The following is a 15,284-nucleotide window of genomic DNA, read 5'->3' as shown; positions in this document are numbered from 1 at the left end:
AAGGGCTTAACATCCTTTAGTAAAAGAGCTCCTGCATAAGTCATTTTTGTAATTTAGAAAAAAAGCATATAGTTAAATGAATAGGAAGAGAATTCAAAAGGAAGAGTTTAGGTAACATAAAGGAGTATTTTCGATAGGATGTCTAAATCAAGTGGTGAACATAGCGATTTTTGAACCAGAAAAAGTATTATCTTTTTTTGTTTCAAAAATGCCTTTTCCTAGACATTTTGTAGATATTTTGTGTTCAGTACATTTTTCTTTTGTGACCGTTTTCAGAACAAAAAAATCCAAGGGAAAAAACGCACAAAAACAAGCCATTGAGATGTATGGGGGGCAACATTCCTGGTAGACTGGCAACACAAACATCCCAGCAGAGCAGTGCAGTAAACCTAGGGGGCGCTACAGTGGACTTCACATAAAAGGCCCCAGGCACAAATCTCACCTTTACCCCCTTATATTGTATGGTGAGCCCTCCAAACCCCACCAAAAACCTACTGTACCCAACTGCTTTGTGAACTTTTTGGGCATTTTTCTGTTTTGAATATGAGTCCCATAATCACTCTTATTTTCAGTTGTCCTATCCATGTTAGTTCCTCTTGTAGAAAATCTAGACAAGGGGTGGGCAATCTGATTCCTATAAATGTAGATTTCTCCTCTGTTGATATAATTTTAGATAAAGAGGGAAGATTTATTATAGTAGTGGACACTTGCAATAATATACTTACCCTCTGAACACTGGTTTCCTAGTCTAAATTTATTTTCTCCACCGTTGAAATTATATGCCAAGGGTACATCGTATATAGGTAGTGACTTTACGCTACCGTTTCCCCACATGATAAATCCATTGGCAAAGAATCAACTCCAACAGCTAGTAAACTACTTTGAGAACGTATTAAATTGCTTTATATTGTTGCTACCTAGAGAAAACATCTCTTAAAAACAGCTTAAATCAACAAAAGACAGAAAAACAAAGTCCCTCGCAAGGCACACAAGTAGAAAACACAGTGAAGGTGACACCAAAAAAGCAAGTAATGAGATGACGTAGATGAATAGATACAGCTTTAAGAAAAAAAACTTCCAACGACGTGACACGAATCGTGTTTCGACCACACAGCCTGTCTCAGGAGTCTTAGAAAAGAATGATTTCAAATTTTCTACTTCACAAGTCATGTAGTAATCAAATGCACCTTAAACACAATTGTGACAATGCATCTGGGCGATGCAGCCCTTCTGATGAGATATACACTATGAACCAGGTGTATGCAGCCCTTTGTATGAGAAATTGAGCTGAATCTAGGTGTATGCTGCCCCTCAGACAATAAATAAGGTGGATCTAGGTGTAAGCAGCCCTTCCAGAAAGATTTGCACATATGCAAAGAGAGTTTCTGCTGTGTCTAGCAGGTATAATAAATTTTAATGCTGTTTTGCTGATTTCAAATTTTGTTTTCCTATGTTCATAGGGGAAGCTTTCAAATAAATGACAGTTCTGTCAAATTAAAAAAAAGTTCACACATATAGGCATAGACATTTGCAAGTATTTTTATAGAGAACTATCGTTATTGTCATCATGAAGAAAAAAAGCAGGAATCTAGCGCTCCAATGAAAACCACACAACAGCATTGGAAATAACAAAGCAGCTTCTGGTGTACTGACAAATATATTTGGAAAATAACCCTCCCCCCCCCCTTCACTGACCCTTGAAAATTACACCAACCCCCACAACTCCTCTTAGATCTCCCCCCCCCCCCCCCCCCTAACGAGAGAATTCAAATCTACTTTGCTAGAGATAAGAGTTTTCAGTTTTGGCATAATATAAGTCATCACATAAACAAAATATAAGAAAATAAATGGACTGAATAAGGGGCTTAAACAAAAGAGATCTGCATGAAACAACATAATTATTTTTATTTGGATTTATAAAACCACTTGCCCCTGAAACATGTTCAAAACAGAATAATTAATTTGTGTATCTAAAAGGCAAACCCTCTACAGAACAGATGAAGATGTGATTCCATGTGCCCCAACAAAAGGAGAGCTTAATTCTACTTTCATTTATTTTCAATACATTCCATCATCTTTATAAACACCAGGCTTCCAAAGGCAGATTACAACAACAGTTAAGATGAACCCATCAGGAAACAAGATATTCTCACTGAAATCTGGCCATCTGAATTGTATATATAGAACAGTGAAGAAAAATGAACACAAACTACAGAATGTATAATTGCTGTTTCTATTAGCTACCTAATTTTTGAAGTTGTTTTAGTAATATTCAATTATGTCTTTTCTCCTCCACCTTGTAAGTCACTGCCTGTCCAACTAAAACAGCTTTAGACTTGTTACAGATGGACCAACAATAAAGAACGACAACGTGGTTGCATGCAGCAACTCATAGGTTTGCTTACTGAGTTTTGAGTGAATGGCAATGACGGCAGCGCGGGGGGGCAGTGGAAACAGAGATTAACCAAATGGCTTCCTTGCATATAGTGGACTAGATAGGCTCACTTCCACTCCAGGCTATTAAACGTCCTTCAAGAATCAGATTCGCCACGGAAAGTGAGGAATAGAGAACCGCAGCGCTGGGTTATGATTGGTGATCGCTGCATACTGTAATCAGCGGCGGCGGCGGCCGTCAAACAAAGATGCGCTCCAGTCTTAAGGTAGTACTTAACAGATCCGGGGGGATCCCGCAGATCTGGCTTTAACACCGTCCCTCATTGCGCTGCCTACGAGCGAGGAAATTCATGACAGCTGTTATATCTACCCTAGATCCTCGATGCAAAGAGACAATCAGATCTTTCGGGTTGTCACAGTGCGCCCAGCAACCACTATCTTAAACTGCAGCGGTCGCGTTAAACGGAGGGAATCACGCGCCAGTCCAAAGTGCGGTTCCTAACGCTTTTTCCGTTGTGCAACAGAGGAGGGGATTCTGTGAAGCAATAAAAAAAAAAAAAAGGTTGAAGGGGTTGAACGGAAGTAGGTGTCTTCGGTCTTTGCACTGCTGCAGTAGTTTCCACTGCAGGGATTCCTCGCGAAATGATGTCCTGTGCCTGCTCCGGGGGTTTCGCGCGAACATTTGTTCCCGTCTCCTAAGCCTCCTTCTTGGACTTCGTAGATGGTCGTTTCTGTAGCTGGTGGGGTGAAATGCGGTTTGTGGACGTCTTTCCCAAGAGCTCCCCCTTATGCTGTCTCTTTCTTTTCTTTCTATGTTGGAATGGAGCAGCAAACACAGACACGCGCGCAGGTAAGGTTTACTATGTTTATTTTAGTTCATAGGCAGAAGACCGTGAAAGATTTTGGCTTGAGGTTGGTCTCTTTTAAACACTTTGCTTTTGTAAACAGAAATTCCAGAGATGCGAAGTCATAACTGTGAACACTTTAAATTTTGATGTTTGGTGTCTGGTTTCTTGTTTTTGTAGACGATGCTAAAGTATCACTTACCAATAAACTACTGGCTTACCGTGCGAAAACTTCAGAGCGCCTAAAGATGTTAAATTGCAGTTGCTTATTATGGAGGGTGTTGTGTTTTAGTTTCCTCTTTTTTTTTTTTTTGAAGGAACGTTTCAAGCAGTTGAGCAGCCATGTTTACAATAGATTCCCGTAAATGAGCCGAATAAGTGTGCTTTGTGAACATGCTTTAACTGATACTCCAAAAACACCAATTTGTGTCAGAAATCTAGATACAACAACGATTCGACTTTGGATATAGCTTGTGGGGTGTGGCGATTAGGAGTCACGTGTTTCAACTGGAAGTAACCTGACCTCAAGTGACAGTTGCTTGAAAAGGTGCTGGCTCAGATTTGTTGCTGAGGACAACATATTACAGAAATGTCTATTAGATTGTAAGCTCTTTGAGCAGGGACTGTCTTTCTTCTATGTTTGTGCAGCGCTGCGTATGCTTTGTATTCCTATATAAGTGCTAAATAGTAGTAGTAGTAGAGAGGAGTTATGGTCTATGCCCAGTGGTGTGCTGGAGCGGGCTCGCGAGAGCCGTTTGTTAAGTTTTTAAGAATTTTGGGAGCCGGTTGTTAAAGTAGGCCTCCCCATGGCTATTCTAACAACTGACTCCCAAAATGTAGGCTTGGACCCTCTCCTGAATTCTCTTTTACTTTGCTGGCAGTGATGCTGGCCCCACCAGCCAAGTAAATAGACTGCTGCTGCTCCCTGCTCCTTAGGCTGGGACTTTTCATGCAAGCGCAAGAAGGTTCCATCATGCTGCTCAGAGCCAGAAACAAGCAGCAGAGAATGGTGGCAGTCCATTTATTGGCTGGTGGAGCTCGGCAAAGGTATGCCTGGCGTGCCCGCACAAGGGAAGGGAGAGAGAGGCATGTATTCCCCCCTCCCCCCCAAATTTCAGGGCCGGCTATGTCCGGAGAGAGAGCCTGTTGTTAAACATTTACCAGCACACCCCTGTCTATGCCGGACCAGCATCAGGTGTTCAGCGCTGCGTGCGTCTGGTAGCGCTATACAAATGCTAATAATAATAATGATTCAAGTGTTGTTGCTGTATTGAGCTTCTCAATATTTGTCGGTCTATAGTACGTAAAACAGCAGAATTGGATGGGCTGCTAGAGTCGTGGCCTGACCAATATTTTGCCTAACAGAGCATCAGTAACAAGAGAGGTTGGGTGCAGTTCTATCAATTAGCTTACATGGTTCCTGCATTGAAAAGGTGTTCCTACTGCTCCAGCATGTGGTGCAGATATGCCACCCGGTGTATCAGTAGTGAGTAGGCCCAGATTCCTGGGGTTGCATAAACCCAAGGAGGTTTAATAAGATGGGAAATGCCCTGATGTCACAAGACTGAAGCCAGCCCCAGCAGCCACCATATTGGTACATCCAAAACAAGGAGGTTATGAGCTGCTGTATCCTTTGTTGTCATTCATTGTTTTATCTCAGTTATATTTAGAAACATGCCTGCTTGCGCAGCATGCAGGTGTACAGAGGAATATCACAAGGGGCCTGGATTTGTTGGTTTTTAAGTAGAAAACATCTCAACGTTACGAGCCCTGCATAAACGCTGTGAGTGATGAAAGTGGCAGCAAACTGTTCATAACATAGAAAAGTAAAGGTGACCTTATTTTTTCCCTCAACAGATGTTATTGAAATTTGTATTCTGTGTGAAAAACATTTTAGGACACTCCTCCCGAACTGCCAGTGGGCTTACTGCAGCAGCTGCTTGGCTTGATCTGCTGCTAGCACAAACTGGTTTATCATGTCTTGGTGCCACAGTTCCTCCATATTTACTAACATGATGAAAGACAGATCAATGGAACTGCCAGCCGTAACCTGTGTGAGGGAGAACTGACACACACAGTCCGAGGGAAGGAGTCAAGGAGATAGAGAGTGTTATGCCAGAGCTGGGAGGTGCGACGGTAGCGAGGCACTAGAGCTTGGCACTGCCCTTTTTCTGGCTGTTGGGAAGTGGTAGGATGGTGGCAGATCCCATACTGGCTCCCTCAATGGGGTGAGAGGTGAGTGCACAGCAACTGCGCCCAAAACCCATTCTAGGAAGGCAGAGGTCAGTCCTGGGGCTGGATCACCACTTTCCCCGTGCTCAGTGCTCACTTTTTTATGTCCATGAGGGGAAGTTCTCCATGTTTTCAGGCTCCTCTGAGATCTCATTTGTAGTCTGGCTGGAATGAGTGGGAAACAGTGGCTGATGCCAGGGTTTAACCCCACCCCTTCTGCCTGCCTCATCCCTGTAACCTCCAAAAGGGATATTTTCCAGTGCTACGTCAACACCCAGCTCCCAGGGAGACAAGGGGGCATTCTGCAAGCTGTGCTCTCCAGCCAGCAGCAGCAGAGCAAAAGCAGCATCCTTGCAACTTACACTAGCACTTTTCCATGAGTGCTTTGAAGCTGACACTGAGAGCGATGAGATGAGGTAACAACAAGCTGTGTGCTGCCCAGACTACACAGTGTGTGTGTTAAGCCAGGCCTGTTTTGGATTATTGTTTCCAATTGGAACAGCCTTCAGCTTTTTATAGATGGACCACACGTATAGGCAGTCCATTATTTCTAATGAGCGTTTGCTATTGTTTCTGGTGACTCAATATGGCCTACCGGTTTCAACCTACAAAATGAGCCAAGCATGTTCCTGCCATCTCCTGTCATATTAAACCTCCTTACATAAAGCCAATCTGAGGGGCACTTTGGACAGCAGTCCTCTGGGGTTGATTGCCCATTTAAGAGCAGACACAGTTGGGTCCAATGTCATGTGATGTTCAGTGATTTTTCCATCCTTGGTGGTCTGACAGAATACGCTTCCTCTATCCTTGCAGAGCAGAAGGGGACAAAAGTTATTAAAAAAAAACCCCAAACTTTTACTGCAGCCTCTTCCCCACTCATACAGTGCTGTGTTGGATTTGGACCTGATAAAGTGGTTTGAAGTGATTGCACTACCACATGTATTTCCCCCTCCCTGCGCATTTTCCGGTATGTCTTTTTTTTTTAGGGGGGGGGGGGAGGTGACATGCTTCAGGTAAGTCATGGCAATTCTTTGTGTCAGTCAGTGCTCTTGGCTTGGCTTGGGAGCAGATAGGTAAGCAGGCCAGTGCTGTAACTACGGGTGAGCCTGGGTGAGCAGAGTCCCACTCAGCGATAGCACCTTACTCCCCTCTCCTCTGTCAGCCTGGCATTTGCCTTCTCTCTGAATCCCTCCCCCATCTCCTGTCCCTCCCTGTTGTACCTCAGAGGTGTCCCAGTGGCCACAGTGATTCATCTTCCCTGCTTATGCTGGCCCCCTGCAGGCATCCCTCTGTTGCATCCTGCCAGTGAGGAAACAGGAAGTGATGTCAGCGAGGGTGGGATGTGGCAGAGGGAATCCTGTGGGGGCTGGTGCAAGCAGGGAAGATGAATTACGACTGCCGAGATGTCTGAGGTTGGAGGGGGTTCAGAGAAGAGGCTGATGTTGCTCTTTTATTGGGGTAGGGGGGTGGAAAGGATACAGAGCTAGGGGGAGAGGGATTGGAAGGGCCTATCCAAAATAAGTCTGTCTACGCCACTGAAGCAGGCATCAGATAAGCAAAATGTGCTCTCCCTCCTCTTGTTTCTAGTATATCAGGAAATAAAAGGAGGTGACACACTGCAGATAAGTCATGGCAGTTCAACGTGTCGGACAGTACATACGGTCTGCCTTGGGAGCAGGCAGGCGCAGGCAAGCAGGGGCCAAGTGGGTAGGTGCAGTCTTTTGAAGGTTTAGATCCCAGCTAAAAGCAAAGCTGGTGAGATTCCCTAGATTGAATTGTGGGCCATGTAGTGTACTTGGAATAAGACCTAGTCCACACTTGTATTGGTAGGGTCAGCAGCCATTTTATTGCTGCTTCTCACCAAAAATGCAAAAGTGAAGCATGCCAGGCCCTTTTATTTCTTTCATTACCTCTGATAAACCAGTGAGGAAGTTTATGAAGGCTACATATCTATCCTCATGTGAGGCAGAGCCTGCATACTTGTAGTTTTGTACTGAGTTAAATATTTCAGCAAGTGACATCGCAGGTCATAGCTCCTCCTTGTCCCCCCCCCCCCCCCCCCCCGCCAAAGCTAGGGGAGCAAAGGTGAGAACAGCTTTCTCTGTTCCTCTACTACACAAGTGACGATTCTCAGAATGCTTTTAAGTCCAAAGCATGCTTGCAATGCAGATAAATTGCCACAGTCTGAGAACAATTGACAAATTCCTGGGCAGTTCTAGTTTAGCAGCACTTTCAGGTTTTGCTTGGCCCTAATCTTGGATCCCTGTATGGAAGGAACCAGAGGTTTGTTTGTATTTTATTAACTGTCTTCATGAAAAGATTCACCTGAGTATAGCTTGTTACAAAATAACAGCTTGTGTTTAACTCAAGATGGTTTAATTGACAGGAGACGGCATCATATGACAAGGCTAAAGCCGTAGCTGCCATTGTGATACACTCAAAACTAAGCAAACTATTGGAAGCCACACACAGGCAGTCCTTATTTCTAATAAGTGTTTGCTGTTGTTTTGGGTGACTCAATATGGCGTCAAACTCCACCTGCTGACTTCAGGCCAGATAATGGGCTAAGCATGCTCCCGCCGTCTCCTGTCAATTAAACCTCTTTGGCTTAACTTCACAAACTTTCTTACTCATGGAAAGAGAATGCTTCTTTATTCACTGGGAGCATAAGGCTGCAAATGCATGGCTCGATGTTCTAGGAAGCCTCTTAAACTTTGTCAGTACTGGCCTCTTTTAACATTCCCCCTCCCCCTCTGTGGAAAGCACTAGGGGTCTCCCTGGTGGCTAGTGGGGATGAGTTGGAGCAATCTCTGGTTTCTTCTGTCCAAAATGGTGTCCAAAGCACCGTAGCAATATAGTGGTCAAGCTGCCAAACAAAAGCACAACAGGGCATTTTGAATTAGGGAATGAGGGCTTTGAACTTGGGTTTGGAAACTGAGGCACAATTGCTTTAAAAGATAGCATTTTCTCATCTTGCTATAGCGTTTCAACAAGTGTCAATCACTTATGTTGTGGTACTGGGATACCACAAGGTAGCAAGTGGCACAGAGAACTGTGTGTAGCTTTTGGCCTGTGATAAAATAGTGCATTCTACTGCAGCTTAGTAACTACTTCTATTCATGTTGCCTTGCGCTCTGCCTCCTTCCTTGTCCCATCTTTGGTGTGCATTATTTCCTCACTTCTTCCTTCTGCTCTACAGTTCAGTTCATTCTAGTAAAATATTTGAAAATCACTTTGCCTGACCAACCTTTTGCTCCCCCCCCCCCCCCATGCACCCACAGTTAGTAAGCTTGTTGAGAAGTGAGTCAGAGGTTAGATTGTTTGTTTGTTTGGCTCCCCCTCTAAATAAAAAAAGTATTCTACTGCCTCTACAGTAGGGATCCAAACGAATTTTGCATTCTAGTTAGAGCATTGCTTTATGGATCTTGTTCATGATGACTTTCCCCTAAAGAAAAGTTTTTGAAGGGCCCTGTGAGTGATGAAAAGGATTAGGACAGGGTCTTGCAACCTGCTTTTGCTCAGCTGCCTGCATGTGGCTCTTTAATTCCTATCCCCCCCCCCCCCCCCCACAAAAAAAATCCTGGCAGAGAAGAAGACAACTTACTTTAGTAGCCATAGTTCTTTCTTTACTCCAATATTTTATTAATTTAAAAATGTAAACTGCTTTGAACATGTTTTTACTCAAGAATGGTATATCAAATTTGTAATAAACCTGAAACCTGGATAGATCAATGAGAATTTTTTCATTTGGGGGTGGTCTCTGCAAATGGATTAGTTCACATACCATGACGGGAATAAAGCTCGCTCCCGTTGGGGTATGTTGGCAATAGAGACTGACCAAATTTCTGTTCCATGTTTAGCACCGAAACAAGCCTGAAATCCGGGTTTGGTTTTCAGCTGAAAATGCCACCTCCTCCTGCCTGTAGACCCTCCCTGAAAAAGCCCTGGTGGTCTAGTGACCTTTTTGGGAGCAGGAATTAATCCTACTCGTTCCTGCCCTGTGCCGCTGCTCTGTAGAAGTGGCTAATGAGTCTGTCATGGGAGGTCATGGCAGCTGTTCTGAGACTGGAACTAGCACAGGTAAGAGTGTGTCTTCTGTCCATGGTTCCAGTCTCAAAATGGTTGTTGGGACCTCCTGTGGCAGTCTCAGTAGCCCTTTAGCCTAGGGGTTAGTTCAGCAGACTTAGATCCTGAGGAACTGGGTTCGATTCCCACTGCAGCTCCTTGTGACTCTGAGCAAGTCACTTAACCCTCCATTGCCACAGGTACAAATAAGTACCTGTGTATACTACGTAAACCACTTTGAATGTATTTGCAAAACCCAAACCATAGAAAGATGGTATATCAAACCCCATTCTCTTTCCCTTTCCTTTTCTACTGGAACCGGCTGTACATAGGAGCGAGTGGGGTGGCTCATGCACCCACTACTCACCAGTGATGAGGCAGGCCAGGGAGGGAGGGAGTGGGGGCTATTTGAAAATGAACCTACCTCCCCCCCCCCCCCCCCCCCCCCCCCCCAATCTCGGCTTCTGCCAGAATAGCATGGCCACAATTTTGGTCACGGATTAAGTTTCGTCAAACTGAAGATCTGCTTTTCATTGGGATCTAGTTGGAAATGATCTGAATGTTAGATTTTCTCGCTACTTCTGTTTCCAGTGTTGTCAACTTACTGCTTTCTTTTTTATGATCATTAAAAGAATATAACATATACACCCATTTTTTTGAAAGGCTGTGTCTGAATTATATGCATTTTTAGGATGTGTGTGCGTTAGACAGTTGGAAGATGAGTGGAAAAGTGGCCTATTCCTTGTCATCAAGCAGATGCAGCCATTACAGATGGGTTGTGTCCATCAACCAGCAGAGGGAGATAGAGAGCACACTTTTTTCAGTGCCTCATACCAGCTTGCTCCACTGCCTCTCTTCAGTATTCTCTATCTCCCCTAGCAGAGTGGCTGCAGCTTCTTTGAGCTCCATCTAAAATCTGCCTGGAGGTTGCTCCTGTGCTTTTGCCAGTTGTTAGCAGGGGTGTTGGAGGCTGTAGCAGCTTCACTTTAAAGGCACATAGGTTCGCCCTTTCCCTGCCTTACCCATACCTCCGTGGATGTGGACACATTGCTTAGCTTTCCCTGTCCTTCCCCACCAACAGTGGATGCAGACACATAGGTTCGCCATTTCCTTGCCTTTTTCTGTGGAACCGGAGCTGTGATACTCGGTCCAGTGAGGTAAGAGTGTTTTCTGACTCCTCCGGGGTGGGCCCGCGATCGGGGCGATTTTGGCGCGAACCGCCATTTTGAATTTTACTGCTGTTTTCGGCGATGGCTGCGGAGACAGTAAAGCGCTGTTCCAAGTGTGGCAAGTGCAGATCAGCAGCGGGGCTCTGTAAATCGTGCTGTACAGACGTTAGAGCCGGCCCGAGCATGGCGAGCGACGATTCTTCGCGCTCTGAGCTGGCAGCGGGTGCCATTTTGAATTTACCACATGGCACGACCTCCGCTGAGATGGAGAGTCCTGAGCCCGGGGGGAGGCCTCGGAGTGAGGCTGATATGGGCGCTACTAGCCCCGGCAGAGATCCGGGTGCCCAGGGTGAGTTTTTTTTTCCCCTGATTTTGTCTTATTAATGCATAAAGCTTACATGCTTAAAAGAGCTTTCCTACACAGCCCGGCATGGGCCTCTTCTAATGCCCCCCCCCCCGGTGGATTCTAGCCTGGGTATGCCCTCTGAGGCGTTATTCCCTGATAATTGGCAGAATATGAAGCGTAGAAGGGCTCATTCCCCTTCAGAGAGTGCTGCACCTCCATCCCCCCACCCGTGGTCGGGCTGCGAGGATTCGGAGGACTCTGGCAGGCCTTCATGGTCTGAGGAGCCAGAGTCTGGTGCAGAAGTGACTCAGGATCTGAACGATCCCTCCGCGGTGAGGATTTTCCACCGTGATGAGCTGCCAGCGCTTATTTCTGATGCCCTGCAGGCTCTCTCTATTGAGGACCCTGCCAGTGGCACAGCCTCCTCTGTGAATCCTAGGATGGCTAGTACCAAAAAGCCTGCTCGAGCCTTTCCTTTGCATGACTCCATCCAAGAGCTTATTTCAGCTCAATGGGCTGACCCCGAGGGACCTTTGAAAGTTTCCAGGGCTACGGGGCAATTATACCCTCTGAGTGAGGAGCATATGGCTCACTTTGCTATGCCTAAAGTGGATGCCCTAGTCACAGCTGTGACAAAGAGAACTACCCTCCCTGTTGAAGGAGGTGTTGCCCTGAAGGATATTCAAGACCGTAGACTGAAATCAGCACTTAAACGGTCATTTGAAATTGCAGGTCTCACTATTCGGGCGTCTGCATGCAGTTGTTATGCTGCTAGAGCCTGCCTGGCTTGGTTGCAACAGGCAGTGGAACAGCCCGGTGATGGAGCGGAGCCCTTTTCAGATGTGGCTCCGAGGATGGAGTCGGCCTTGTACTTTCTTGCTGACGCCCTTTATGATATTGTCAGAGCTTCGGCTAAACACATGGCAGTAGCAGTGGCGGCTCGCCGTCTTCTTTGGCTACGGCATTGGGCGGTGGACATGGCCTCTAAGCAAAGGTTGGTGAAGTTGCCCTTTCAAGGCCTTCTCCTGTTTGGTGAGGAGTTGGAGAAAATTGTGAAGGGCCTGGGTGAGGCTAAACCCCAGCGCTTGCCCGAAGATAGACCTCGGCCGTCCTCTAAGGGTGCGGCGGTCCACTCCTCTTACAGATCTCGCTTCCGTGAAGCTCGAAGGTACCGCCCGGGGCGTTCTGCTGGGTTCACTTCTCGTGCCCGTTTTCAGCAGAGGAACTCCTTTCACTTGGACAAACGTTCCACAGCCACTGGCTGAAGGCTTGGAGTTCAGGGGCGACCCTCTCAATGATGGTGTGCCGGCCCTCTTCTCGAGTCCTGTCATCGGAGGACGTCTTTCCCTCTTTGCCCAGGAGTGGGCCAACATTTCCTCAGATCAGTGGGTCTTGGACCTGATCAGAGACGGTTACAGAATAGAATTCGACGCCCCTGTAAGAGATGTGTTTGTGGAGTCCTGATGCGGTTCTGCTGCCAAGCGGGCGGCGGTAGAGGAGACTTTACAAGGTCTGATTCAGATAAGGGCCATGTCCCTGGTACCTCCCGCCGAACATGGCTGCGGCCGCTACTCCATCTACTTTGTGGTGCCGCGAAAAGGAGGGTCTTTTCGCCCTATTCTGGACTTAAAAGAATTAAACAAGTCCCTGAGAGTGCGGCATTTTCACATGGAAACCCTGCGCTCCGTCATTGCGGTGGTACAGCCAGGAGAGTTTCTCACGTCTCTGGACCTGAAAGAAGCTTACTTGCACATTCCAGTTTGGGCCCCGCACCAGACGTTTCTGAGGTTTGCGGTGATGGGAAAGCATTTCCAGTTCCGGGCCTTGCCTTTTGGCCTCTCCACAGCTCCCCGCACCTTTTCGAAGGTTATGGTGGTAGTAGCTGCCTTTCTAAGGTGAGAAGGTATCAGGGTTCACCCGTACCTGGACGACTGGCTCATTCAAGCAAACTCTGCTGCAGAGAGTCAGCATGTAACAGCCAGAGTGGTCTCAGTACTTCAATCTCTGGGCTGGGTCGTCAATGTGACCAAAAGTCACCTGACCCCCTCGCAGTCTCTAGAATATTTGGGGGCCAGGTTCGACACAGCCTCGGGGTATGTGTACGTACCTGAGCAAAGGCGGTGCAGGCTTCAGAATCAGGTCTGTCTGCTCCTGAGGATGCCCCGCCCGCGAGCTTGGGACATTGTCCAGCTGCTTGGATCGATGGCCACCATGGAACTGGTGCCCTGGGCGAGAGCGCACCTGAGACCTCTACAGTATGCTCTACTCCAAAGATGGACTCCAGTATCTCAGGATTACCAATGCAGACTCTCTTGGCTCCCTGCGGCCCGACTCAGCATGGAGTGGTGGCTCTCAGACAGCATGCTGCGGCGAGGAATGCCGCTGGCGCTCCCCGATTGGTGCCTAGTGGTGACAGATGCCAGTCTGAAAGGCTGGGGCGCACATTGCAAGGGGAAGCATGCCCAGGGTCTATGGACACCCAAGGAGTCGGAGTGGTCCATCAACCGCCTAGAGTTGAAAGCAGTGTTTCAGGCGCTTCTGGCCTTTCAAGTGACCCTGGAAGGATTGGCTGTCAGAGTAATGTCGGACAACACGACAGCAGTGGCCTACATAAATCGACAAGGCGGCACTCAGTGCAGAGCTCTAGCCGCGCAGACCGAACAAATTTGCCACTGGGCCGAGCTGCATCTACAGTTTGTGTTGGCAGCTCACATTGCAGGTCAGAGCAACGTGCAAGCCGATTATCTAAGCAGGCATCAGATCGATCCAGTGGAGTGGGAACTTGCAGACGAAATGTTTCTGCAGATATGTGCCAAGTGGGGCAAGCCCGTGATGGATCTAATGGCGACAAGCACCAATGCCAAAGTCCCGTGCTTCTTCAACAGACGGAGATCCTCGCGCGGCGGGGTTGGATGCCTAGGCTCAACCCTGGTCTCCGGGCCTACTGTATGTGTTCCCTCCGTGGCCCTTGATAGGGCGAGTGCTCCTGCGGATTCGGCTGCATCCAGGAGAAGTGGTTCTCGTCGCCCAGGACGACAGATGCTCGTAGAGGATCCCCTTCAGTTACCTCTGGTTCCCAACCTGTTGTCGCAGGGTCCGGTGACCATGGAGGACGCCAGCCGATTTGGTCTTATGGCCTGGCGATTGAGAGGGCGCAATTGAGAGGCAGAGGCTATTCCAATAAAGTACCACTCTGCTGCAAGCCTGCAAGCGTTCCACTTCCGTGGCTTATGCCAGGATTTGGTGCCAGTTTGAAGTCTGGTGTGCTTCCAGAGAGATCACACCCCTGCAGGCTCCTGTCGCGACGATTCTGGACTTTTTGCAGGATGGTGTACAAAAAGGCTTGGCCTATAATTCCCTGCGGGTGCAAGTGGCAACGTTGGCCTCCCTGCGTGGCAAGGCTGAAGGCATGTCTTTAGCTGTTCATCCGGATGTGGCACGGTTTCTTAGAGGGGTGCTTCGGCTCCGTCCTCCCGTGCGTGCACCTTGTCCAGCTTGGAACCTGGGGCTAGTGCTGAAGGCCCTTCAGGGTGCTCCCTTTGAACCGCTTCGGCGTGCTTCAGAGAAAGATTTGACACTGAAGGCTGTCTTGTTAGTGGCCATTACTTCGGCGAGACGGATGTCAGAGCTCCAGGCGCTGTCCTGTAGAGACCCTTTTCTGCAGTTTTCAGAGTCCGGGGTCACGGTTCGGACCGTGCCTTCCTTCATGCCTAAGGTGGTTTCAGCGTTTCACCTAAACCAACCTATTTTCTTGCCCTCCTTTGTCGAGGAGGAGTTTCCAGAATCTTTTGGGCAATTGCACCTGTTGGACGTGCGCAGGACTCTGCTGCAGTATCTGCGAGTTACTAATTCTTTCAGGACCTCTGATCATCTGTTTGTTTTGCTATCAGGTCCTCGCAGAGGGTCTCCAGCGTCTAAAGCCACTATTGCCCGCTGGCTTAAAGAATCTATCTTTTCAGCTTATTTTCTTGCCGGCCGGCCTCCGCCTGATGCTTTTAAGGCGCATTCCACTAGAGGAATTTCCTCTTCTTGGGCTGAAACTGGAGCACTCTCTCTTCAAGAGATTTGTAGTGCAGCAACATGGGCTTCTAAGCTCTCTTTTGCCTGACATTACAGGCTGGATGTGGCTGCCAGGTGGGATACACATTTTGGAGCGCAAGTGCTGGCGCGTGGTGTGGCTTGTTCCCACCCTATCTAGGGATTGCTTTGATACATCCCATCTGTAATGGCTGC

The 15,284-nt window shown here is 47.6% G+C and overlaps 1 protein-coding gene across 2 annotated transcripts in view; it reads left to right on the top strand.

Moving 5' to 3' along the window:
- The first annotated feature begins 2,606 nt into the window (after positions 1-2,606).
- Positions 2,607-15,284, top strand: part of TM7SF3 (transmembrane 7 superfamily member 3) — a 117,153-nt gene continuing 104,475 nt past the window's right edge. The window contains exon 1 of one of the 2 annotated variants that reach the window (XM_030214544.1): positions 2,607-3,244. In XM_030214544.1, coding sequence (XP_030070404.1) covers positions 3,145-3,244 — 100 coding nt within the window. In that variant the 5' untranslated portion in view covers positions 2,607-3,144. The remainder of the gene's footprint in view (positions 3,245-15,284) is intronic. The other variant, XM_030214542.1, reaches the window with a different exon arrangement.

This window comes from Microcaecilia unicolor, chromosome 9 (genome assembly GCF_901765095.1).
Source record: "Microcaecilia unicolor chromosome 9, aMicUni1.1, whole genome shotgun sequence".
Lineage (NCBI taxonomy): Eukaryota > Metazoa > Chordata > Amphibia > Gymnophiona > Siphonopidae > Microcaecilia > Microcaecilia unicolor.
The sequence above is the reverse complement of the archived record's forward strand: the minus strand, read 5'-3'. Positions and strand labels throughout refer to the sequence as shown.